At 39.5% G+C, this 27,304-nt stretch overlaps 1 protein-coding gene across 1 annotated transcript in view; it reads right to left on the reverse strand.

Annotated features, from left to right (window-relative positions):
- Positions 1-4,593, reverse strand: part of LOC308103231 (CD209 antigen-like protein C) — a 6,436-nt gene extending 1,843 nt beyond the window's left edge. Inside the window, exons 1-4 of the mRNA XM_080453132.1 lie at positions 4,519-4,593; positions 1,966-2,131; positions 657-767; positions 289-390 (exon numbers count right to left, since the gene is read on the reverse strand). Coding sequence (XP_080309258.1) covers positions 289-390; positions 657-767; positions 1,966-2,131 — 379 coding nt within the window. The 5' untranslated portion in view covers positions 4,519-4,593. The remainder of the gene's footprint in view (positions 1-288; positions 391-656; positions 768-1,965; positions 2,132-4,518) is intronic.
- Positions 4,594-27,304: the final 22,711 nt, after the last annotated feature.

A 27,304-nucleotide genomic window follows, 5' to 3' on the forward strand; every position in this document is an offset into this window, starting at 1 on the left:
ATGCACTTATAATCAATCCTAACACATATGTTAGAATTGATTATCAGACAGTGCATTAATTATAATAATGGTCTCAGAGCCTTTTTACGTTTGTAGAGTCATTGATTGATGCAATAGTGGGAGATTTCATGTATATCTACATTTATATTTAAATACTGCACTAAATTAAAACAAATATTACATTATGGTTCTATGACAGTGGTGAAAAAAAACATGAGTTTACCGATATGTTTAACACTACATCCCTGACATTAATAATACTTATTAATATCACTTCAAAAAGGCGACCTCTCTCATCTGTTGTCTCTCTCTTCAGCTGGTTTACTTCACTTTGCAACTGGTCTCTCTGCAGGGTCAGGTTGATCACTAACTGGTTATTGTTGGAATGATCTGCAAAGGATTAAAGGGTGATGATAAACACAGTTGTTACTACAGTTCATGATGAGATTAACTGTGTGGAAAATGAGCTTTGAGAAGAAGAAAACTCATCAGTGTGCTTTTATGTGACTACAGCAGGTTTCAACATGTATAATACAGTAATAGGGAACACACACAAACTATCAAAAGTGAAGCATGATAGAGTTCTTGTGTGAGACACAAGTATCATTTTATCGTTGTAAGTGCATGTATTTAACCTTTGACTAGCCAATACTCACAGTCCATGGCCAAACCTGTGGTTCTCACTACTGCTAGAACACACAGCAGAGTAAGACCCAATGCAGCTGCTCTGAAGATGTCTCTCTCAATGGTGATGGCCCGCTGGACAACTGGAGGATATTAGAGTTCAACGTTAATATGATCAGCTTCAATGTTTCATTTCAAATAACTCAGAGTGAATATTATATAGTTAAAGGGATACTTCACTTTCACATAAAATAAAAATTTAAAAAATATATTAAAAATAAATGAAAAAAGTAATGGAAAAATCACGGCCCCCTCACGCATTAGAGTGTCCTACTAATGTGTGAGGGGGCCTTTATTTTGCCATAACTTCTTTCATTTTTTTTTAATATTTATTTTTAATGTTTATTTTATGTGAAAGTGAAGTATCCCTTTAAGTGATTTTGATTCAGAACCTCTTTCAAGGGACAGCGAGTGCATTTTCCGGCACCAGAATCGGCGGGATGCCGGTGGCGGAGCGGAAGGTGCCGGGGAGGCAGGGTGGCAGCGGCGGAGTGGCGGCGGCGGAGCGGCAGTAAAACTATGCCTAAACCTAACCCTAACCTCAGTAAAACTATACCTAAACCTAACCCTAACCCCTAACCCTAACCTCAGTAAAACTATGCCTAAACCTAACCTTCCCAATTATTTTATTATTACGAGGATTAGTAGGCTACAGTCTCACTGATTCCGCGGTGCTGCTCCACCACCGGTAACTGCTGCTCCACTGCCGGCAACTACCGGTCCACCGCCGGCAGCTGCCGCTTCTCCACCGGCAGCCCGCCGCTCCGCCCGCCGCTCCGCCCTCCGCTCCTCCGCCGGCAGTTCCGCGACAGCTTCCACTGCCGGAAAATGCACTCGCTCCTTCTGCCTCTTTATCTTCAATTTATGCAGAAAAGTTCATATTATGTGAACATGTTTTCTCCTTTCAACATGCAATTGTGACGGTCTCAAAAATGTCACATTATGAAATTAGAGGAGAAATAAAACACAAGGCAGAACCAGCTCCAACGTTCATAATGTTTCTGTTTCTGTTTTCATGTCCCTTGCTAAACGTACACAGGAAAGGAGCGCACAGTGGTGTTGCGAAGAGTCACCACGGTGAGTGAGATCAAAGTTATTTTTTTTTAAAGCAAGTCATACAGCTCGTAGCTAGCCACGATGCAAAAATAAATGTAATGGGCACAAACCAACGTTGGGACTTCTTCATGTCTCTCGTAACCATTGGTAACTGCTATTTTAAATACTGGGTGACAAGCTGCTGTAGTATAATGACATGAGAAGAGAGAAACTGTGTCAGTGTACCTTGATCTCCTGTAGCCCCCTGTGAGCCAGAGCCTTGGTCTGTGATACTGTCTGACACCACGTTCACCTCCTCTTCTCCTTTCTCCTCCTGCCTCTCCTCCCTGACTCCTCCATCGTACCTTGCACGCTGTGCTCTGCCTCGCTTGCCAGAAATATTTGTAGACATCTTAAGCAATGACACAAGAAAAGGTAATTGGTACAGTATATGTTAAAATATTTAGATCTAATATAATAGATCTATGATATATTATGCATGACATGATATACAATATCAATATACAATATTTTGTTCTGAATACATCCAAATATCTGTCACCTATAAATATTTTAATTGGTGGCACCGATTGTGCCTGACATTCAGCATTGTTTCATGTTGCATTCTTAGAAGACCTGCCACTACTCTGCCTGCGATTGGCTCTTTGCTGAATACGGGAGGAGAAAAAAACTAAGCATGGTTATGAAACCACACACGTCCTCCTGGAGTGACACAGAAGAAACAGCAGAAAGCATACAGCATTGGTTCTCAAACCTTTTCATGTCAAAATGTATGTATTTGGTTGCGGACCCCCATCTCAAAAATACTTTGTGCCATGGATTTTTCAAAAATAGCAGATCTGCAAGCTCATAGCGCTATGAGCTTGTAGATCTGCTATTTTTGAATACCCAAAGTATAAGATAATGGTTAAAGTGGTTAAATGATTGTTAGGCTATATTAACAAATTTAGCTGGGGACCCCCCCCCCCCCCCCCCCCCCCCCCCCCAAGGACCCCTGGGGGTCCTTGGGGGGGGGGGGGGTAGGGGGGACCCCACTTTGAGAACCAATGGCATACAGGACGTTCAACATGAAGAGAACCATGGCTCAGATACAACAGAACATATCCAGCATTATGCTCTGCATTTATTGCAATGAGTTTGGCCAGGGGTGACCGTAAAGCCGAATGGTTAGGGTGCATACCACACTGATTCTAACGAGAGCCTTGTGCATATGCGACCACACCTGCATGCCTGATATACGTAGTTGGTGGTACAATTGAACAGTTGGAGCTTTCCAGATGCATTTTATATACTCGCTTCGTATAGCCTAGGGTCAGAGAGGGTCAGAGGGAATATGCAACCCGTCTATCAATCCTATAATCCTATGCTGCCTCAAACTCCAATGCCTTCAGAGCATGGATCAATTGTTTATTTGGCTCATTCACCATGCGTACGCAAAACAAGTACTGTATAGCCACACATTATTTTATGGTGCTCTTGTGAATCCCATATTGATTTTGAGACCACCCGGTATTCTTCTGCACAGCTTCCTTAGTCCTTTGTAGAGTACAATCACAATTCACATCATACATTGGAGCTTTCCTTGGTCACCTCCTCTGGTATGGAAGCGAATAGATGCCATAATTCAAATGAAATGTCAAAATCGAAAATTCTATTGAAATAAGAGAAATGCTTTTTAATCTTCAGGATGTCAAGGGGGGATGTTATTGAAATGAAAATGCAATAGAATTGTAAATTAATCTCCCAAGTATGCTCATTCTATGACAGATTTCAATTGAAAAATAAAAGATAATTTGATTTTAAAATAAAATAAAAACTCCCCGCTAAATAGTGGACAATATTAAAATCAAAATGCTAATTCAAAAATGTAAATGAAATAAGAAAAATGCTTTCTAATCTTCACATAATTAACACATTTTTTGAGACACAAATGAATGTACAATTCAATAGCATTTACATTTCATCTCTAGCTCATACTATCCTATTATTATTGCGCAAGGTGGGATTTGAAAATGATTAAGCCATTCAAAGCCAAATGATTAAGTAATTTTCTTTTGCTTTCTCATTCGGTCATAGTATGAGCACATCTGGAGATGAAATGTAAATGCCATTGAATTACATACATTTTTGTCTCAAAAAATGCATTTATTAGCTTAAGATTAAAAAGCATTAGCCTCATTTAATTTACATTTTCAAAATAGCCTTTTCATTTTAATATTGTCTATTATTCTGCAGCCATTTTTTGAAAATGTTAAATCAAATTACCTTTTATGTATTCATTTAATTCCGTCACAGAATGAGCCCACCTGTAGATTAAATGTAAACGCTATTGCATTTTACTTTTATTTTTGTGTCAAAAAATGTGTTAATTTCCTGAAGATTAAAAAGCATTTCTCTTATTTCGATTGCATTTTCAAATTTACCATTCCATTTGAATTATGGCATCTATTCGCTTCCATACCTCTGGGACAATATACCACTCAATTAACATGCATAATTTGAATGACCGTTGTGTGTCATTCGGAAATGTTCTTTATTAGAAAGAACAACGGAAACGCAAATAGCCAAGGACAAAAAAAAGTTATATCTTACAATAAATGCACAAATCTATGTATGTATGTCTGTACGTCCGTCTGTTATTCACATATCTCGAGAACCGTCCGGCCGACCAATGCTGGCACCGAGTCGGTCAGATCGGCTGTTGTCTAGAACCGCCGAACTGACTAAAATCACAGACATCCTCCTTAATTGTTACTAATTACCAGATTCTTTACTCACTTTGTCCAGTATCTGTGTTGTCCTACATTGGTCTTCACTGTTGCAGAAGACACTCCGAGCTGCTGTCTGTTCTAGTCTGACGTTAAGCCCACCAAAGTTTTAGACACACTTGTGAACCACTATGCATGCATGCAGGTGCATGTACACACAAACATACACAGTGCATTCCACACAAATACACACAGTGTGTACACACAAATACCCACAGTGCAGAACAACCAATAAACTCTTTACCACAAAATGTACGTGTGAAGTTGAGCTGTTCTGGGCAGGGGAGGGGAACGTTTTTTTTGTACTTATTACAGGCATGCATGTACACTCGTGTGTGTTCACTTACACACAGATGTCACAAGACATTTGGTACAGTATGAGATGTGAAAAAAAAACAATGCCATTTTTGTTTAAGGAGCCTGAATGAACCATTTGAAACAACTCAATGTCTTGCAACTGTCTTTGTTATTGAAGTGATCCCATGAGCAATATATATTGTAATAATATAATCAGAAAATATCAATCAATCACAATAATATGACACTCAATGCTTCATAAAATCAATAAAAAAAAGTTAAAAAGAAAAAGCTAAAAAAAATTACAAATAAAATTGTGCGTGTGCATGTGAGTGTGAGAGAGAGAGAGAGAGAGAGAGAGAGAGAGAGAGAGAGAGAGAGAGAGAGAGAGAGGGGAAAGCTAGCATGTTTTTTTTTTTCATTTTTCATAAGTTTGTCGCCCCACTAGGCAATTTTAATAGCCTATAGGATAATTTCAAACTTTGAAACTAGCATCCTATCCACAAGTTTCCTAGGGCATGGTGGGCATCACTTCCAGTCGATTTGATCCCTGATACCTGATAAAATCGACAGGAAGTGATGCCCACCATGCCCTAGGAAACTTGTGGATAGGCTATTCAAATTGCATAGTGGGGCGACGGTGGATGGTAGGCGTCACAGAGTGAACGGTAGTCGGTAGGCGGTGGGCGTCAAAAACGTATCATGCCCACATGTGGAGACCACTTCAAACTTGATATAAAATGTATTTAAGCGTTAGTGATGTAGTTACTAAGACATTAATTGTTACACAGTGGTGTGGTGAATCACTCACTGCAGCTGTAAGAGGGAGGGGGGGACAGGAAACAAGAAAACACACAACACTACATCCGTAACCACAAAGAATAGGGGTAGGTGACTATACTAACGGAAACAACACAAGACAGAAGATTGTCTGACACTTGACACTTGACGCATTGTATTAGCTGTATTCAAAAGGATGTGACCTACACCACATGTATGTAATACTTGTAGAAAACAACATCTATTTGAAATGTAAAGACTATAACCAAAACATTTGTGTGCATAAATTACTCAAATAATTAACAAATAAATAAAAGTGATTCATTTCAATGATAAATCTGAGAATGAAACATAACCAAAATAGCATCCTTAATGACAGTAAATCTCTTAAAGCTAAAGTCATCTAGTGAATCTTCTGTCTAGAATTGGCTCCATCTTGAATGCAGCCTTTACCATGGTATGTGTGTGTGTTTGTGTGTGTGTGCATTAATGTCTGATATGTTTCATATATATGTTTGATAATACAATTTAACAATTTAATAAAAAATGCACTTTAACTTTGGGCAAATATTTGAGATTTGCCATTATGTATTGTATTTACCGTATTCACAAATAGCGAAAATAGCTAATCTACAAGCTCAGTGAACTTGTAGATCGGCTATTTTTGCTACAGTATTTGTCATACAATGAAGTACGTATATAGGGCTTAAAGGGATGTTTCACTTTCAAACATGTTTGGGGTTATTTTAACGTCTACTCAGGCTTTTGTGTTTCACCACATTGGAGATTTAATTGAATTACACAAATAAGGCTTTCAGTGCATACTGAATGCTTGATTCAGTATTTAGATATTAAGATATTGATTTATCAGACCGCCCCCTTCCTATACAAACCCATTGCAACTTCAAACTCCATTTGAACTATTTTAGACATTGAAATCACCCGTCCTTGGTTCTGGTGATTTCTGGTAAAAATAAATTATCAGGAGAGACATAAAACATCATTGTTTTATTTGATGGCCTTTTGTCCTGGCATTTGGCCTTTGAACCCTCAAAACATTTCCAAGACCAAAGGCCAAGTGGCCTTGCCCCTAAATAGATGAAATTCCAGGCCTGGGTGCAACAGTACGAATCGGTAATCGATTTTCAAAATAGCGAAAATAACAGATCTACAAGGTCACAGGTGTCTATTTTTGCATGACACCTACTACAACAAAGTATAAAATAAGGCATAAGTGTTCAGACCAATCAATTTTGTCTATAAAAAAACAGATTCATCAATGTATTAAACATTTTCTTTTTTTTTCCTATTAATCAAAAAAGACGAATAATCGCTAATAAGATAATTGATAGTTGCAGCCCTACCCAAAATTAAGATGCTTTAGTCTAGTGATAAGTAAAGACCTAAGACAGACTACACTATAATAACTGGTCAAACATTGGCCAAATTGTCAAATAATATAAGAAAGAGGCAAAATAGCTGATCAGCTATATTGTCACAATATTTATCTGTGGAACTGAGTGAAACTAAATGTAATGGCTAACTCAAATATGATTATTTTGGGGGGCCCCAGTTAAAATATGATTATTTTGGGGGGTCCCCAGTTCAAATATGATTATTTTGGGGGGTCCCCAGTTCAAAGTATCTCTGCCTTCTGGCCTGACAGAGATGAAAAGTCAAATTAAATTAAATTGCATGTACTGTACACAGTCGTAGATTGTGACCTGTTTGCCTGTCAGGAAGTCCAGGATTCAGGAAAATTATTATGGAAAATATTAATATCCAGTCAGGGTGAAGTGTTGACAATTTATTGAAGAAGATTCAAGCAGAGAAACAGCATTTACACATTTACAAACAGCATTTACACATCAGTAAAGGTAGCTTTCCACCAAACAGACTAGTTCAGACTAGTTCAGACTACTTCAGACTGGCAAAAGTTGGCATTTAAGTTCAGCATAAGCAGTCGGCCGATGCGCACATTTTTGTGCTAATGTGTTTAGAACTGGCAGGCTGGACTGCCAGTGTTGCCAGGTCTGCTTATTATAAGCGACTTTGGGCTTGTTTCCCTGCAAAGTTGCTGGTAAATAGGGATGTCCCCAGCGTTTTCTCTTCACTGATGTGCAGTGGTGTAACGTAACTAAGCAGTAAGCACATTTACTCAAGTACTGTACTTAAGTACAACTTTGAGGTACTTTTACTTTACTGTAGTATTTCCAATTGTCTATACTTTTACTGCTCTACTCCACTACATCTCAGAGGCAAATATTGTACTTTTACTCCACTACAATGATTTCAACATTTTAGTTAGTTACTTTGCAGATATAAATCATTACATTATAAAACATACATTAACCATTTAGCCATATTTTATACCTAAGCTATTTGAAAATAGCCGATCTACAAGCTCACAAGGTGATATCGACACGTTGTGAGCTTGTAGATCTGCTATTTTCACCATTTTGGTAATTTTACTTTTGGTACTTTAAGCACATTTTGATAACAATACTTTTACTTTTTTTGAATTCCGGACTTTTACTTACTTGTAACAGACTCAGAGTGCAGTATTGATACTTTTACTTAAGTAAAACATTTGATTTGAGTACTTTTTCCATCACTGCTGACGTGTACACGCCATTTTTGAAAACAGTTATTTGAATAATCTAAAATAAATTAATAAATTAATTTATTGAAATTTACACCCAGAAAATAGCCAGAACTGAGCACATTTCGATCTACAGTATAAGGCCAAATCCCATTTGAAAAAATATATTAAGAGTATATGAAAGCCATTCAAAATGTTTATACTATTGGAATCTTACACACCTGCTCCCAAATAATTAATTACATCATTCCAGTACACGCAAAAGTAGGTCAAATCAATCAACTGCCACCAGCTGCAGCGCAAGTCAGGTCTGAACTGAGCTGTCCTTAAAAGTTAAACCATAACATGACATGACATATAGAATGTATCTTCAGACAATTGTGAGTGCAAACGTAGGCTTATTCTCTCTCTCTATCGCTCGCTCGCTCGCTCGCTTTAACAGTGAATGTAGGTTTTCATAGACCTGGTCGCTGATTTCACTCACATAATCTGGCAACCTCGAAGGCAGCGTTGATCAAACCTTAGCTCTCCCCCCGCTTCACCACCCCATGGCTCTAGCTCTACCAGTCGGCCAAAGAACAGAACAAGTCTGGTCTGCCCTGAGTCGGCCGAAAAGGTCCCGACGGACCACCCGACGGACCCCTAACCGACGGGACGACGATATCCAACGCTTCCCGACGCCAAGTCGGCTCAAAATCGGTGCGGTGGAAAGCTACATTTAGACCTCCTGGCCTCCTGGACTTGGGGAAGAGTACTCCTGAGGTATCATATTGGACACCTCTTATACGCAGAGATGCCCTCCCTATGGAGATGAATATATATATATACACAATTAAATAGGCCAAACAGAAATGATCTTGAACAGATTGGCATTCTAAAATTGCTATTACAAGGTGCATATGAGGGTGTTGAGTTAGATATCTTAGTGTGGTGATGTGCTTGGAGGACACAATGGTGTTGAATGTTGAACTGTTGTTGCATTCGCAGATGTGTTCCTCTGTTACAAATTGATGGTGTAAACATTAACTGTGTCCTTAAAGCTAAATTAATAACCACAATAAACCATAATGGTTGGTGGTTTGTATTGCATGTGTACAACAATTTCAAATTTTGTACAGTGATAATACAATGTTTTCTTTAGGCAAATACAAAAAAACACAAATTTACTATAATTCTACCGTTTAACTACACAAACCATAACACTGAGCTGCAGTTTCATCAATGAAGTTAAGAGAAACTTCACTTCTCACAGATCCACGTATCCGTTTGAACATAACCCATGTCCCCATTCTCCATCCCAGTGCCCATAGTATGCACAGTTCTACTTTCCTCCCAAGTTTTCATTTCCAGTAGTTCTGTAGTGCAGCTGCCGCCAAAAGGTCTTCTATCCACTGGGACATGATTTGACTAAACATCAGAGAGGATTTTTTAAAAATATATATACACAGAAGTTTTATGAATGGATTGTCAATGCACTGATTATCAATTCTAACACATACTGTACTTATAATAATGGTAGTGGTCTAATACTATACCTGAGTAAGAAATGACCTGAGTAATGTTAGCATAATGCTATGGTTTTAGGTTTACAAAAAATATATGGTGAAGACCAAAGAATGAGGAAAGGTTTACAATTTGTAGCACTACATCCCTGACAATAATTAAAATATCAATAATAATTATACACAAATTGATATTCCTTCAAAAAGTTTTATGATCTACAATATCTCACCTGCAAATTGTTTTTTTCTCCAAGATCAGTTCTTTGATGATGGTTTTCACCTGGTCTCTCTCCAGGGTCAGGTTGTTGATGATGGTTTTCATCTGGTCTCTCTCCAAGGTCAGGTTGTTGACAATGGTTTTCATCTGGTCTATCTCTCCAGGGTCAGGTTGTTTTTGATGGTCTCCAACAGTTTTTTCTCCAGGGTCAGGTTCTGAAACAGCTTTCCCTCCAGGGTCAGACTGTTCAGTAAATAGTTATTGGCTAGATTATCTGCAAAGGACAAAAAAAGGTGATGATAAACACTTGTTGTTGCTACTGTTTATGACGGGGTGAAGCATCTGTTTGGAAAATTAAGTTTGAGAAGAAGAAAACTCAATATAATGATGCTTTCTTTTTTCATGCATGTGTTATACCGTAGTCTAATCTGTGGATTAGATCCATAACCATATAATAAGGGTATTAAGGGTTTATAGCAGAGTATTAGATTCCTGTCCAGATGGTGTTCTGGCATTTCACAATACAGTATAAATGAGTACCTGTGATGTCAAGAGTTTGACTGTGCTGGGAAATCTTAAAAGGTATGTTTGGAAATACCAGGCCGTTTGTGTACAACCGGATACTAGCATACTGTACTGTAGGTATGATACAAGTTAAGGTTGTAACATGAATGAGTTACACATCAATCCATAAGGCCGTAAGCCCTAGACATTAAAACGAGAGCCATATAGTAATACAGTATTTATGAATAACAGTAGAAACAATTTGAACTAGAAAGGGGTGCTCTGCAGAGCGTATATCACCGGCAGGCTGGGTTTCCAACCAGGTCCTGTGTACAGTAAGTCATAAGTTGTATTTGTCAGGACCCGAGGAAACTACCATATGGCTTGTGGTGCATGTGGTGTGTGGTGTCCCCTATATGGGCAGAATTGAGAGTGCTTTTGGAGGTGAACTCTACAGTGGCCCCTGAACATGTGATCCCAATTTGGGGTTGATTGGATTTCGCGTTCAAGATAAATGCTGTATTAGTTTTGTGTGTAGGAAATAGGTACCTCCTACTTTTGTAACTCAATTACAAGGCGGTGTGGAATGTAAATACATAATGTCAAAACTCTGTTTGATGCTCATTGTCACATGATTCAGAAGATCATCTGTACCTAATTTGATGAAAACTATCATGTTTCTGCAACAACCAGTAACATTTGTGTTGCCCCCTATGAATCAAGTGAAATTGCATTTGGCTCTGCATTTTTAGAGGATCCAATGTGGGATTCAAATTTGGATATTATCGGAGGATACGTTCATGAATTCGGGCATTTTCGTAAAATAGGCCTCACCCACAAATTTAGGAAGGCAATTTATAATATGAAATCTATGAAAAATACTTGTTCATCACATGACTACAGTGATAACATTATAGCGGTTTGTGTGATTATTGGATAATAGCTGTAGGAGCAGTAGCAAAAAGTGTGTTTTGAAGAAAATGCTAAATTACATTACAGTCATTTAGCAGATGCTTTTATCCAAAGCGACTTACAATAAGTACATTCAGCATAGGTAGGGAGCGGAACTACTAATCACCAGAAGTCTTAAGTGCATTCTCTTCTAAAACAAGCAACCTAGCGCTAAGGTAAAAGTGAAATATATCAGCTACCTACTTTCTTAAACAGATGAGACAAGTAGGAAAATCAAATGAGCAAGAGCTAAAACAAATAAGTGAATCGAATAAACAAGATCCAATAAAACAATAAAACAAGAGCTCGTACAACTAGTTAACAACAAGTAGGCAAGGCGAAGAGGAAGGGTAGTGTTTCCTTAAGAGGTGGGTTTTCAGCCTGCGGCGAAAGATGGGCAGTGACCTGACATCAGTGAGGAGTTCATTCCACCACTGTGGGGCCAGAACAGAAAAAAGCTGTGACCGTGTAGATTGGCCAGAGGGACCACTGAGCGACGAGGCAACCAGTCGCCCCGAGGCGGCAGACCGAAGTGGTCGGGCAGGGTTGTAAGCCTCGACCATAGCCCGGAGGTAAGAAGGAGCTGTTCCTTTCACTGCCCTATAGGCTAGCACCAGGGTTTTAAACTGGATGCGAGCCGCTACGGGGAGCCAGTGTAGAGAACGGAGAAGGATAGTTGTGTGGGAGAACTTGGGGCGGTTGAACACCAGACGAGCCGCAGCTTTCTGAACAAGCTCCAGAGGTCTGATGGCAGACACCGGGGCACCAGCAAGGAGGGAGTTGTAGTAGTCCAGGCGGGAGATGACAAGAGCCTGGATGAGCACCTGCGCTGCCTTCTCCGTGAGGAAGGGGCAAATCCTCCTGATGTTGTAGAGGAGGAATCTGCAGGACCGTGTCACTGATGCGATGTTTGCCGAGAACGACGTGATCGTCCAGGGTCACACCCAGGTCACACCCAGATTCCTCACAGTACGAGTTGACGTCACCACAGCATTATCAATGGTGATGGCCATGTTTCGGTGCGGACAGCCCTTCCCCGGGAGGAACATCAGCTCGGTCTTGTCCAGGTTGAGCTTCAGGTGGTGCGTCGACATCCACTCCGAGATGTCAGCCAGACAAGCAGCAATGCGTGCCTCCACTTGTGTGTCAGAGGGGGGAATGATCAGCTGGGTGTCGTCGGCATAGCAGTGGTAGGAAAAGTCATGGGAGTGGATAACAGCACCAAGAGATAAATGGTAGAAAATCGAAAATGGGCAAGGCCTTAATGGGATGTTGCGTCATGATCCAAGGAATCACGGGACATTTCTTTTTTTATTGTACGACCTACGGTTCAAGAGTTGTGGGCCAAAATGTTTGAAAAATTGTGCATGCATTGACTTTCAGTCCAGCAGTTTCCAAGATTAGCTGGGCGCACACACAGACACACAAATGGGGTTAAATCATAATCTACACCTCTCAGCTTTAAGGCATGGCTTTCCGCCTGCAGTGGCCTTTGTAGTTGTTACATTTGTGACATGGAATACTCACAGTGCACGGCCAGGCCTATGATGACACCCACCAGCATAAGACACAGCATCCCCAGACACACAGCAACAACTATGAGAGGCCTTCTCACTGTTATAGAGCGCTGTCCTGTAACCGAAAGTACAGTATACAGTAGCTACTGAGGTACAGTGACTGAGAGAGACATAATCAAAGAGTCTAAAAGCCTCATTAGCTACACCGAACCAGACCAAACTGCTTTGAAATGACAAATACTTTTACACATCAAAGGAATGATACTGAAGGATATACACTGGTTTAATTGTGTGCTGCTAGACAATCTGAGTGAAATAATCTTTTCCTGCTGCAGGAAAGAAAATGGCTTGTTCTTGTACAATACACAAAATGTTTCCACTTTGAAATAGAGAAATGGACACATGTATGATTCACAACCTTGTCGAACTCACTCTGAGTCTGTCTTCTTGTTGTGTTCTCCATAATGACCGCCTGTGGTCCAGTGACGACGTCAAAGCTTCTGAGGTGGTCCACACTCTCGTAGATGTCCACCACTCTCTCCTCCATCTCTCCCCTCACCTCCTCCAACTGTACACTGTCCTCAGTGTCCCTCCTCTGTCCTTTTTTGACCGCCTGTGGTCCAGTGACGACGTCAAAGCTTCTGAGATGGTCCACACTCTCGTAGATGTCCACCACTCTCTCCTCCATCTCTCCCCTCACCTCCTCCAACTGTACACTGTCCTCAGTGTCCCTCCTCTGTCCTCTTTCTCCATCTCTTTGTCTCACTTTCTTTGTCAAGTCTGGTATGGCATAAATATCTGTAGACATCTTACAAGGATAAGAGGAAATTAACTATTGACTATAAATAGTAATATACAGTATATCTCTCCTGTCTAGATTAGCTATATCAAAATGTGACTTTATATGATAACCAATTAAATTAAATGAAGATAATCTGAGTTAACAAAAGGTGATCATGTCTGTCTGTGGCTGGTTGTACAATGCTTTAGCAATAAGGAAGAACAAGACAGAAACCCACAACCACCTACGTACACACACATACATAACATGCAGGCACATTTTCCAGTTGCACACACAATATCTCAAAATCTATTGGGTGGGCTGCCATTAAACTTTAAAATCTCTTAAACCTACTAATTTCTTGGTAACTGCTTAGCTAGTTTAAAACTAGTGATTTAATAAATTGGGTTGGACCACTCAAATCTAGTCAATGTCTTAACTAATTTATTGAAGTGTTATTTATGTGTAGATGGTTACTAAGACATAAATAGTCATACACTGGTGTGATGCATCACTCACTGCAGCTGTAAGAGAGAGGGGACAGGAAACAAGAAAGCCCACAACACTACATCCGTAACCTAACCACAACGAGAAGGGGAAACTTGACATTATAATGTAACTATATAGTGACACTCAAATCTACAGTCTAACTGAAACAACACTTGTAATAAGACATGAGTGTCAGACACTGATGAGATAGACTTACTACAGCGTTGTATTAACAGTACATAAACCACTGCTGTATCTAGTACTTATGGGGGGAAACCACATCTATTTGAAATGTACAAGACTGTAACTTAAACATTTCTGTGCATAAATTACTCAAATAATTGATTGTTAATTAATTTGATAATAAATCTTAGAATGAAACAAAACCAAAATTGCACCCTTTATTGACAGTACATCTCTGCTTTAAAGCTAAAGCATGTAGTAAATCTTCCTCGTGACAGAATAAACACATGGGCATGTTGTCTAAAGTGTGTCACCATTTTGAATGTACAGCCCGAATTAAATACATGCATATCCTTTTGGGAAATGCATACTGTCTGATTTGATGAGATGAGATACACAGTTGTTTAATCCCAGAAGGGAAACGTGTTACAGCAGCATAATGGGATGTACCACTCTGTTTTCATCTGTGGTAGAGTGAGCCTCTGGCTGAAGGTGCTCACCATACTGCAGCTTGTCATAGAGTGGATGGGAGTGGTTATCCACTGCATAGAACACAATGCTGGCTACCACAGACTGATTGAACATCCTCATTAGCCTGCTACACACATTAAAGGGACTTAAGCCTCCTCAGCAAGGGACTAGCATTATAACAGTTTGATAATATATTTATTGTGATAATATCACTAATTTGGGCAAATGTTCAGAGCTCAAGACATGTGAGACCTCCAATTGTTTTATGTTACAAATATATCTCTGATGTAGCTTACTATTGAAATAAAATGTAATTAAAATGCTCTTGTGAGGTCCAAAGAGAAAGCTCAGCTGGTGAATATAATACTCTTTGGTTCACCTTATACCGCCCTCACAGTAGAGGCTGCCAGTATTTCTTTGGCACAAGCCAACTCTAGATTGTCAAAGTTTAAATATAACTCACTTGCAATCACTCCACAAAAATAAACGTGCATTGTTTGCTCTGTATGCACTGCAAGCCTTATTTGTGAAATTCAATGAAATCTCCAATGTGGCTCAGTGCCAATTCTCCACCAATGAGGAAGTAGCAGCATGCCTTCCTCCTTGCCAACTCAAACCATAACTATGAATGAAAAAGGCAAATAACTCAAAAAGCCTAAATTCTGTTAAAGCTGCAATCCGGGACTTATCGTAACCAACCTTGTGAACACAAGCATCCTTATTCTTGGGGCGAAGACATTTTGTGTGAAGGGGAAAAGGAGCGGACCAAGTGTAGACCCTACATGGTCATCTAATATATAATTAATCAAATGTTATTATAACCAATCTTTATGGCAGAGTATCTTAATGACCAGGGAAAAGGAAAGGGATATTTCTGTCGCAGTACATTTAAACATACGTGAAATCTGTCCACTGCATTTAACCCATCCTAACTAGTATTAGGAGTAGTGAGTGGGCACTACGGGGGCAGTGCCCGGGGATCAGTTAGGGGTTATAAGTGTTTTGCTCAGGGACACTTCAATTCAGAGACCAGGACTGGCGGGCGAACCCGGGACTTTCTATTTCCTGGACAGTTTCTCAACACATTCACTATGGCCTCCGCCATTTTGACCCTGGGGTCGGGTAGGACATCAACTGGTTGACAATTTCAATGAAGGGATTTGAAGGAGATTTGCAGGAGATAGTGCCTTGAATTGGACACTAAATGTGCCGCCATATTTATTGTAGCTTGGACATTGTTGCAATTACCTCTCTCCATCAGGAGAGACAAACTTTAGGATTATAACTTTAAACAACAAGAAGTTGATACAACTTTGCATATTGACTCAATTCACATGGTGTGCTGAATAATGTGTTTGATTTGCCTACCACTGGTGCAATCGATTTGAAAATGAATGAAAATCGATTTTCAAAATAAAAGCACATGTGGTCACCTGTCACGTCCCTAATACCTAATTAAGTATGACATAAGGCTTAAGTGGTTAATCAAACTAATCTATTTAGTCTATGAAAAAACTGAATCAATCGAATAATCGCTAATAAGATCATTGATAGTTGCAGCCCTACCCACAATGAAGATGCTTTAGTGAAAAGAAAAGACCTAAGACTTATTGCAGTGGTAAAATAAAATAGCTGATCTACAAGCTTGTAGATCGGCTATTATCACAATATTTATCTGTGGAACTGAGTCAAGCTACTGTAAATGTAATGCCTCAACTCAAATATGATTATTTTGGGGGGTCCCCAGTTCAAATATGATTATTTTTGGGTGGTCCCCAGTTAAAATATGATTATTTTGGGGGGGTCCCCAGTTAAAATATGATTATTTTTGGGTGGTCCCCAGTTAAAATATGATTATTTTGGGGGGGTCCCCAGTTAAAATATGATTATTTTGGGGGGTCCCCAGTTCAAATATGATTATTTTTTGGGGGGGGGGGGGGTCACGGCCTGTTAAGGTTGAGAACCACTGACTCATTGAGTGTTTGGAGTGTGTCGGAGAGAGAGAGCTTATATGGTGCACTGTGGTCAGCATAACTAGCAGGCCAGATGTGTCCTGAATGGATAGAATCTGAATTTATGTTAGGCTGGATTCCATTTACAGGCCTTCAGTTTGACATATGTTCTACATAAAGTGGACAATTTTTTCCACTGCATCAAACAAATGTTTGTCATGTACTGCCATGCTATTTAAAAACACTATCAATTAAATTTAATACACATAAGCGACACAGCACACATCCGCCCTGACACATATTCACAACGTGTTGGTGGGCTTTGATGTTCCATGTGTGTGTATGTGGCACATACATGGGGAATTTGACCTGAGGGTTTATTGGGTTGAGATGTTCATTCAGCGCCTGTATATTAAACACGTCACATGCTTAGTGTATGTATGTGCATGGCTGATGTTGGAATATAAACAAATCTAAGCTGTCCAGACTGAAAACCTCCCCTTGGACATGCTGAATGTGAAGGTTCTGGGGCAGTGGGACAGTCGACTACCTTTTTTCACTGCCGAAAACTAAATAAAAACTAAGCTATAAAACTAAAAATATAATAAAAAAATAACTTGATCATTTCATCAACAATTAAAAACTAGACTAAAATGTTAGCGAGGGACTAGTGGAGAAGAGATCCAGTAGGCCTAGAGATAAAAGACAAGTCATTGTATGTTTGGTTGCGCTTGGGTGAAAATAGCAGATCTACTGTACAAGCTCACAACGTGTCGCAGCATGACACGTTGTGAGCTTGTAGATCGGCTATTATCAGCATGCAACCAAGTGTAAAATCAGGCATTACGATGCCATCAAGCCAAGGCCCGCCAAAATATTTTTTTGTCGAACAAAATCAACTGTAGATTTAGTCGACTAAATCTTATGATATTTAGTTGACTAAAATTAGATTAAAACTAAAAAAAATCTGATGATTTACATAGGACTAAAACTAAATGGAATTTTATTCAAAAGAGTATGACTAAAACTTAATCAAAATTTGTTGTCAAAATTAACACTGCTGGAGATCAAGTTCCCTGACTGTCCATGAGCATGCACTCATGTCCCAAGGTCACAGGGTTGCTGTTATGTATGTTGTTATGTCATATTCCTTTTCCATTTATGTTATACTTACTATATTTGTCAGCTGCTCGTCTGAATCAAAAAACAAAAAAAAAATATTTCACTGATGTGCAGCATTCTAGTTCTAAGATGCTGTGGATCAGGGCCGGATACAGAAATTATTAACTGGGGGGGCATTAATAAATGCTGGGGGGGGGGCGGCATTTTTTTTTTTGGGGGGCCCAAAACCATTTGGGGGGTTTTCGGGGGCCCCAAACCCCACAAATGCATAGGAAAATATGCATTTTGGCACAGTTAGACATATAATTTTTTTTTTTTTTAGTTTTTTGGGCTGTTTGTGTATTACTGCTTCCTATTGTTCTTTTGGGCTTGTTTTCCTAGGCTTCTTTCTCTCGCAATATCTGGCAACACTGCCCATGGAAAATCAGGGCAGAGGATTATTTGAATTGTGCAATGATACATGATGGAATATGATTAAGGATTATTTTGATTATGGTAAGCTCACATTTCATATCATGACATAAATGTAACTTTCCAAAAAAATAAAAAAAATAATAATAATAATAATTTTTAAAAGATTTTTTTGGGGGGGGCAGTCAGGGCATTTGGGGGGGCATTGCCCCCCTTGCCCATGCCTAGATCCGGCCCTGCTGTGGATACAGATCACTGTAGTTATAATTGTAAATCTTACAATACAGTCACAATTGGTTAACCATCAAAACCGGGAAAGCGTCTGTGTAACCACTTTAACCATTATTTTATACTTTTGCTATTAAAAAATAGCAAATTTACAAGCTCATAGCGCGTCACTTTGTGTCACGCTATGAGCTTGTAGAGCTGCTATTTTTGAAAAATCGAGAAAATGTGTACAAATCTTTGAATATATATATATATTTTAAAGTGAATTTTTGAACTAAAATCTTTGCTCCCGGGGCCAGGAGTCCCTGGAACAAAATATTTTGAGATGGGGGTGTCGGCGGCCAGATACATATAATTTTGGGGGTGAAAAGGTGATGAGCATGAAAAGGTTTGAGCAACACTGATATAGCAACATCAGTTTTTCTGAAAACTCTTAGGATTTAGAAGACATTTTGGCCTCAGGTCTTATAATGGGTTAAAGGGATTTCTATTCTAGGATGTTGCCAGTGGTGGAAGAAGTACTCAGATATTTTACGTACTGTAAGTAAAAGTAACAATACCACAGTGTAGAAATACTAATACAAGTTATAACAAGTAAACAAGTATACAAGTAAAAGCCAAGCATAAAAAAAAAGACCTGAGTGAAAGTAACAAAGTATCAGGATCAAAATATAGTTATGCGACAAATTGTGACCTTGTAGATTGGCTATTGTCAGCAAATGTTTTCCCATGAATAGGGTCGCCAGGGTTCATGTAGCCTCGGGAACCCATGCGGGTTCATGTGGTTAAAGGTTATCACCTCTAATCCTCTACTGGTTTACCAGTACGATAAAACCGATCCATCAGAGATAATTACACCACATACTGCATCCAGTCTGGTCGATAGGTCCCTCAAGAAGCTATAGGCAAACAAAGACCTCATGTAAACAATCATTTGGTGGTTTCAACATAGCATCAACATGTGGAAATAGCTAGGTCAATATCTAGATTTTCTGTCCATCTTCTGTGCCACATAGTCTTCATTGCCACATAATCCTTTTTACACCTCAGGGGTAAAAAGGACAACAGGCTGGCACCAAGGGTGTTGGTGTTTATTTATTCATGTATTTATTATTATTATTATTTATTTTTTGTCAAAGTCCCTGCTGGATACACTGTGAAATCCTCAGTGTTAATTTAACCACGTTAACCATGGCGTGGCATCTCTATTTGGGGACATGTCATTATAGGTGCAAAGTAACTAAGTACATGTACTCAAGTACAATTTTGAGGTATTTTGACTTTACTTGAGTATTTAACATTTTCAATGCTTTTACTTCTACTCCACTCCATCTCAGAGGAAAAAAAAGTTACTAGTTACTTTTGGGATGCGAAGCATTGTGAGCTTGTAGACCTGCAATTTTCAAAAGATTTGTATACATTTCGAACCTGTGAAATGGGACATTCTGCACACACTTTAACTTTTGGTACTTTAAGTACATTCTGATGCCAAATCTTTTGTACCTTTGCTCAAGTACATTTTGAATACAGGATTCTTACTTATAACAGAGTATTTCTACATTGAGGTATTGATACTTTTACTTACAGTAAGTAAAACATGTGAGTACTTCTTCCACCACTGCTATTTTGAAATAACCAAAGTGTAATAGGGCTTACTGTGTCACTCTTAGGAGTTAAAAGCGTGTAGGGCAGCGTGTCCTGGCTGTGTCATTATAGTGTATGATGACTTTGCACAGCACATTAAACACCCCATCAAGAGCTCAGTTCCGCTGATGTTTATATGGATGCAATTCACTCTCCTTCTCCTCGGACACCTGGTGTATGGAATGTTCTGTACTGTACTTGATGTCTAATATTCTGTCTGAGTCATCTGAACCAGCAAGATGGTTTCATTCCAAAAAGCTAGGTGGAGTAGAAGTAGGCCTATAAAGTATGAAAACATGCAAATGCTCAAGTAAAGAAAAAGGACCGCAACATTTTACTTAAAATACTGTACTTATTAGTAAATGTACTTATTTGCTTTGTTACAATTTTCTTCAGCCCTATATACATTTAGGCCATTTGAAAATAGACGATCTACAAGCTCACAATGCGTCGCGATGCGACGCATTGTGAGCTTGAAGATCGGCTATTTTAAAAATATTTTTATACATTTCATACATTTGAAAATTTGTGAAACGGGATATTCTTCATAATGGGTACTTTCTACTTTTTGTACTTTTAGTACATTTTACTCAAGTACATTTTGAATTCCGGCCTTTTACTTGTAACAGAGTAGTTCTACATTGCAGTATTGATACTTTCACTTAACCCATTTAGACCTGAGGACGATTTTAAAAACGCCTTCTAAATCCTCACCTAAGTTTTCTGAAAAACTTCAAATATTTATTCAAAAATTACAAAATCATTATGTTGCTATATACCGTACATAGCAACAAGAACCCCAAAAGGGGTTCCCGGCTTGAAAGGTGTAGTTACGTAATGGGTTCCAGGTCAAATGGGTTAAGTAAAATGGGTGAGTAGTTTTTCCACCACTGCGAGAAGGACACAAAGAGAGTGCAGTGCTATGGGGTCATTGGGGTGAAGTGGAGTCTGAAGAGGTGAGTTCCCGACCACGTCCCCACTTGACCTCCCGATTTCATGGGAGTCTCAGGGAACATTGAGTGGGGCTTTGAAGCAACTCCTGTCAGCCTGCAGGGTGAACAAAGGGCGATGGTGATGATAACGTCTCCATTAAACCAGACACAGAGCTGTGAAACTGTATCTCGGTTTTGGACCCGCTCTGCGAGACCGCAGTCAAGTCGTTCATAACAAAGACAACGGCTGGCAAGGCAGCAACTCTTAAAAGGCACGCGTGGGAATCACGTTTCAGACGAAAATATTGATCGATTGATTGAATACTTTATTAGCAGTTTGCAAAAAAAAAAGCACAGGAAAGTACAGTTCAATACAAGGTCTGCTAAGAGGATTTTAAACCCAAGAAAGCCTATGGCTCGTTTCCATTGGGGTCCTTTGTACTCAATTCCTCAAAACGTGCTGTTGTCTGCGTGACACAATCACGACCACAGGCTACGTTCTTATCAGTGTTATTTATGTTTTTTGTTTATTTGTTCAGACTGCAGTCTAATCGGATTTGTTTCTCAAATCTGATCTTTAGGACGTGAAGGGATGAAGGGATCATATCGGAGTTGTGTATTTCGGACATCGTTGACCTATATCTGCATTGGTTGCTGTAGTAATGACGACAGTCAACAGCCGTTCTAAGTGAGCGTGTAGAACGGCATATTTTCGGTGAGCAACACAGTATAAATCAGGCCTCAGTGTCAGGAGTGCGCAGACGGAGACAAATATTTAGAAATAAGATTTGCATTCGCATTTCAGACCACCCAGGCATGTGGGTCAAGTCTGATTCACAAAAATCTGTTTGAATGGGGATTGTTTTGCTGTACAGACTTGATCAAACCAATCAAATTGCAATCTGGATGGGCCCAAGAAATCAGTGCTGCCACTCTGAACATAGCCTCAGTGCACCAAATATCGGTAACCGGAAGGCTCGCCCCAAAACACACTCGACCCCATTTCTTTCTCGAACCGCTCGCCCCGAGCGGTTCTTGTATTCTTTGTATTCGTTTTTACTGACAATAAGGTTAGGAATAAGTTTAAGGTTAGGAATAGTTTTACTGAGGTTAAGTTTAGGAATAAGGTTAGGTTTTGCCATAGCTTTACTGAGGTTACGTTTAGGAATAAGGTTAGGTTTAGGCATAGTTTTACTGAGGCTACGTTTAGGAATAAGATTAGGTTTTGGCATAGTTTTACTGAGGTTACGTTTAGGAATAAGGTTAGGTTCAGGCATATAGTTTTACTGAGGTTATGTTTAGGGATACCTGCTGGCGGCCATTCTGAGATCGCCGGATTTGACCCGGGGCGAGCGTGTTTTGGGGCGAGCGTTCTTGTATTCCAAATATCCACTCTGTCTTCCCAGAATACATCCCTGGGTTCAGGGATGATGAACTACTGCATGCAGTGAACGGTTGTGTGGTCCAGGTTCTGCTTTCACACGCTGGTAACGTTACTTCCTTTGGTTTCATTGTAAGGCTCTGCATGAGTGTTTCATGAGTTTACCAGTAAAAACACACACACACACACACACACACACACACACACACACACACACACACACACACACACACACACACACACACACACACACACACACACACACACACACACACACACACACACACACACACACACACACACACACCTGTTGGCTCTGCACGCAGGGACCTCAATGTCGGGCAGCCTGTAAAAGCTGCAAATAAAACTCAACTTGGGGGAAATGTGTTGGTACTGTTCTAAAGTGAGGACGGGAGATTTAGCAGCTGTTGTTTTGCTGGAGAGAGGCCGTATACCGCAGGATTTCCTGCAGAAAAACATACCGTAGCTGTTTTCCAAACTCATCCAACATATTCTTAAGCCGTGTGTGTCCACCAGAGTGTATTTTTTCCCAGTTTTTCCAAATGGGCAGAGATGAAAATGAAAAATAATTGACTCTCAGCACCTCGTCACGCCTCGGTTATTGTGCTATGACCAGCGTAGCATAAATAAGTAGTGCTGCCATTGAAAACCATTAAAAACCTACAGTACCTGTACGCTGTGTGCAGGACAAAATGCCATGGTGGTCACTGGAGCACCTAAACTATCATTGAAGAAACGGGTCAGATAAAAGAAATGGGTAGAAATGAGAAGAAAAAGATGGGTCAGATAGTAGGCTATACCAGGATGTCCTCTGGTCAGCGTATGAACGTTTTGGGAAGCTCCACAGATCAGTAGTGGAAATCAACTATTTAGATTAGACTAATCAGACTGTACTTAAGTACGTAAGTAAGTATTTCCATTTATACTTTATTCTACTCCGTTACATCTAAGAGGCACATTTTAGACACATTTTAGACATTACATTAGATTATTATTACAAAACACACATTAAATAATGAATTATGATGTATTATTATAAAGCTGCCTGCCCAGCAACACATAAAGTAATTAAAATCAGCGCCACCTTTACCAGCTCCAACATTAAAGTATGATGAACACATTAATGCATTCCAATGATATGATTGTGAAATGGACCATTACATTTGGTACTGTAAGTATATTTTGATGACAACGCTTTTGTACTTTTGCTCAAGCAACATCTTGAATGCAGGACGTTTACCTCTAACAGAGTATTTCTACATAGCATTAACACTTTTCCTTGAATAAAGACAATCGGAGTACTTCTTCCACCACTGTTTATGGTCCACTCTCCTCCTTGTACTATTGTTTGTTTGTTTGTTTTACAGCTGAGTGAAGTCGAGCGCAAATTCTCTGCGGTTTTACGAGCCCCGCATGTTTCTTCTCTAATGAGACTAGGCTTCACACAGTTCTTCCCATGAACAATATTTTAGGAGGCTTTACTTGTTGCTGGCAGGACTTTAGTATTTACAAAAATAAAGCCCCGTATATTGTAATAATGACGGTTGGACACACACGCAAATTGGGCAACGCAGTCAGTCAGCAGGGGTTGAATCAGGTCAGAGAGAGAGCAGTGTGTCCCCCCCCTAGGGTGGGACGAACGCTTCCCCAAAACAAATTACTTTAGTCAGCCAATCAGTGTGTGTGTGGTTCCTGACAATTAGAAATAATTAAAGAGAAAGAATCTGAAATTCCTCGAATGTGACAATGGGGGCCGTGTGTGTGTGTGTGTGTGTGTGTGTGTGTGTGTGTGTGTGTGTGTGTGTGTGTGTGTGTGTGTGTGTGTGTGTGTGTGTGTGTGTGTGTGTGTGTGTGTGTGTGTGTGTGTGTGTGTGTGTTTTCGCAGAACGTTTTGACAGTCACGCAGCGTAACTGGAGCAGGACGGGACTCATGTTGCCTTTTGCATACATGTGAAAGCTACAGTGGTGGAACAAGTACTCAAGTAAAAGTATCAATACTGCAATATAGAAATTCTCTGTGGTTAATGTATATTTTGTAATAATAAACAAAATCTACAAAGTAACTAGTAACTTAAGTTTTCAAATAAATGTAGTGGAGTAAAAGTACAATATTTGGATCCGAGATGTGGTGAAGTAGAAGTAAAAGTACTGGAAATTGGAAATACTCAAGTAAAGTAAACATACCTCAAAATTGTACTTAAGTAGAGTACTTAAGAAAATGTACTTAGTTACTTCCACCACAGGAAAGCTAGAATCTCCTCAAAGCCCAGACGTGGTGATGCAACGAGACTGATGTGTGTAACTAGCATGTTGTGTCATAATGTGCGACCCGTTTTTCTCTGTGAACAAAGCTCGGCTTTCAGCTCACAACACAATGAATTGATGTGAAAACTTCATGTAAATGTCATGTAACCAGTGGTGTAGAGTAACTAAATACATTCACTCAAAGTACTGTTAGTTAAAGGAGTGTTTCACCTTAAAACACTTCTGGGGTTATTTTAACGTCTACTGGCTTTTGTGTGCACCCCAAACAGTTAATGTCAGACAGGTAATGTAGCTTACATTTTCTGTTATTAGTTATGAACTGAAGGGAATATGCACAACAATAACAATGAGCCTGATGAAGCACTAGGCCAAATGCGATCTTGAATTTTCAACCCTGAGTTGCAGTTACTACCATGAATATTCGTGGCTGACTTTGTACAACAATATTGGCCTGTTGTTAAAAGTTAAACATATGATTTATTTCAGGAATCAGGGAAACGGTGCAGATTACTTTTGCAATGCCCCCCAAAAATACAAATGGATAACAACCAAAAAAATGATCGAGTCTACATCTTCATTTTTATTTCTATTTGTGAGGAGCACAACATCCAACATTGACTGCTTAGAAGTTAAACTGACAAGCCCTGATTTACACGCACATTTTCTGCATGTAGTCTTACGCTATTGTGCGATAAATTTCCCCCAGACTTGCTGACAGCGTGATGGCCAATTCTGGAAATAGGAAGCGAGCCTGAATGTTGTCAGACAACATGGACTCCTGCCTCTGAATGTGATGAGTTGGTGCACTAGGAATTTAGCAGTGATGGTAGAAGAAGTATAGCCTGGGACCAGATGAATCTGCCAGTGCAAAAAAGAAAACCTCGTCGACTTGGGTCTGGCACCGCTCCGTTCTGAATCCATTTTCTGCTCCCGAAGTCTGGGGTGACCAATCAGGGCCCAGTATTCAAATATGGGAGACTGTAATTGGTAGTTTACCAATTACAGTCCATTGTTTTGAGCCATTGTTTTGATCCCGCCCCCTTGGGAAAAAAAGCACCAGACTCATATCCACGCAGTGATATACAGTAGTCTGGCTACGTGAGGCTAGAAGAAGTACTCACTACATTTTTTACTTAAGTAAAAGTATCAATACCCTTTTGTAGAAATAGTCTGTTACAAGTACAATTTCGGTATTCAAAATTTACTGAGTAAAAGTACAAAAGTATTGGCATCAAAATATAATATACTTAAAGTACCAAAAGTAAATCTACAAAGTAACTAGCAACTAAAGTTTTCAAATAATTGTAGAGTAAAAGCACAATATTTGCCTTTGAGATGTAGTGGAGTAGAAGTAAAATGATTGAAAATTGGAAGTACAGTACTCGAGTAAATGTACTTAGTTACTTTCCACCGCTGGAATTCAGGAAATACATCACTGAAGGCCAAAGTGCTGTCCCAGTTTTAATGTAGCCTACAGTACACTCCAAAAAGGCTGTTCAGTTATGCTTTTACCAGCTGAAAAACATTTCAAAACAACCTCCTTTAATCCAAGTGAAGGTCGTCCATGCCTTTGTTTACACTTTAGACGTCTGCAAACCTCTTCAGTCTAGACACACTTTTCTAGCATGTCTGGAACAATTCTCAAGGACCACGCTACCGCCCCAGTGTCCCCACAACAACATACAGAAGAAATGTACGCAGTCATTTCTATTTTGTTTTAAAACATTTTATTAATATTTGATATCAATGATCTGAAATGCCGGATTTACTCTTGGTTGCGTGCCGGTGTGCAACACCGGCACGCAACCAAGTGTACCAAGCCTTTAACAAGCCTTTAACAGATATTTCAGATATATTATAACACTTCAAGTGTTGTTGTTGTTGTTTCAGGCCATGTCTATTAGTTCAAAACTTTCTTTCAATGGACTAATATAACATTTTAAAACATTGTCGCTTTGACAACCGTTAAAAACATTCGCACATCAAGATTAAAAGCAGGTGCGTATATAGGCAAAAAGCAGTACACAAAATCAACTATAAAATAATTCCCGCACACTGCCGGCTTGCACAGTTACAAGAAGAATTTAATATGCACTGTTGGTCCATGGACCACAAGTTGAGAAACAGTGTGCTACAGAATAATACTGATTGACAGCCTCGTCGTTAGGACAAAAGCACGTTTAGGTGGAGTCATTCCCAGCCAATTTATGGACTGTTTCAAGGTGACAGCAACACTTTAAGGGAGCACATCACCCATTTTCAACCTAATCTTCATATAATTGGTCCTCACTAATGCTCAATAAGATGGCACCACTTCTGTCTTCTCACTCTGTGTCTCAGAAGAGGGCTGTGGACAGTTCATAAACCTGCCTGCTACCAATGACACCATCGGTAGGCAGGTTTGGTCATTTCAAACAAGATTTAAAACGTCTCCTTTTTTTTGATACACAAGAACAATGGCTTCTATTTCAGCATACATGCTTTCAAGGAAGAGAAAGGCTGTTGTTTCTATATTAAGCTTGTAATCCCCATAGATTATGTCATCT

Source organism: Gymnoscopelus braueri (assembly GCF_963280865.1).
Source record: "Gymnoscopelus braueri genome assembly, chromosome: 16".
Classification (NCBI taxonomy): domain Eukaryota; kingdom Metazoa; phylum Chordata; class Actinopteri; order Myctophiformes; family Myctophidae; genus Gymnoscopelus; species Gymnoscopelus braueri.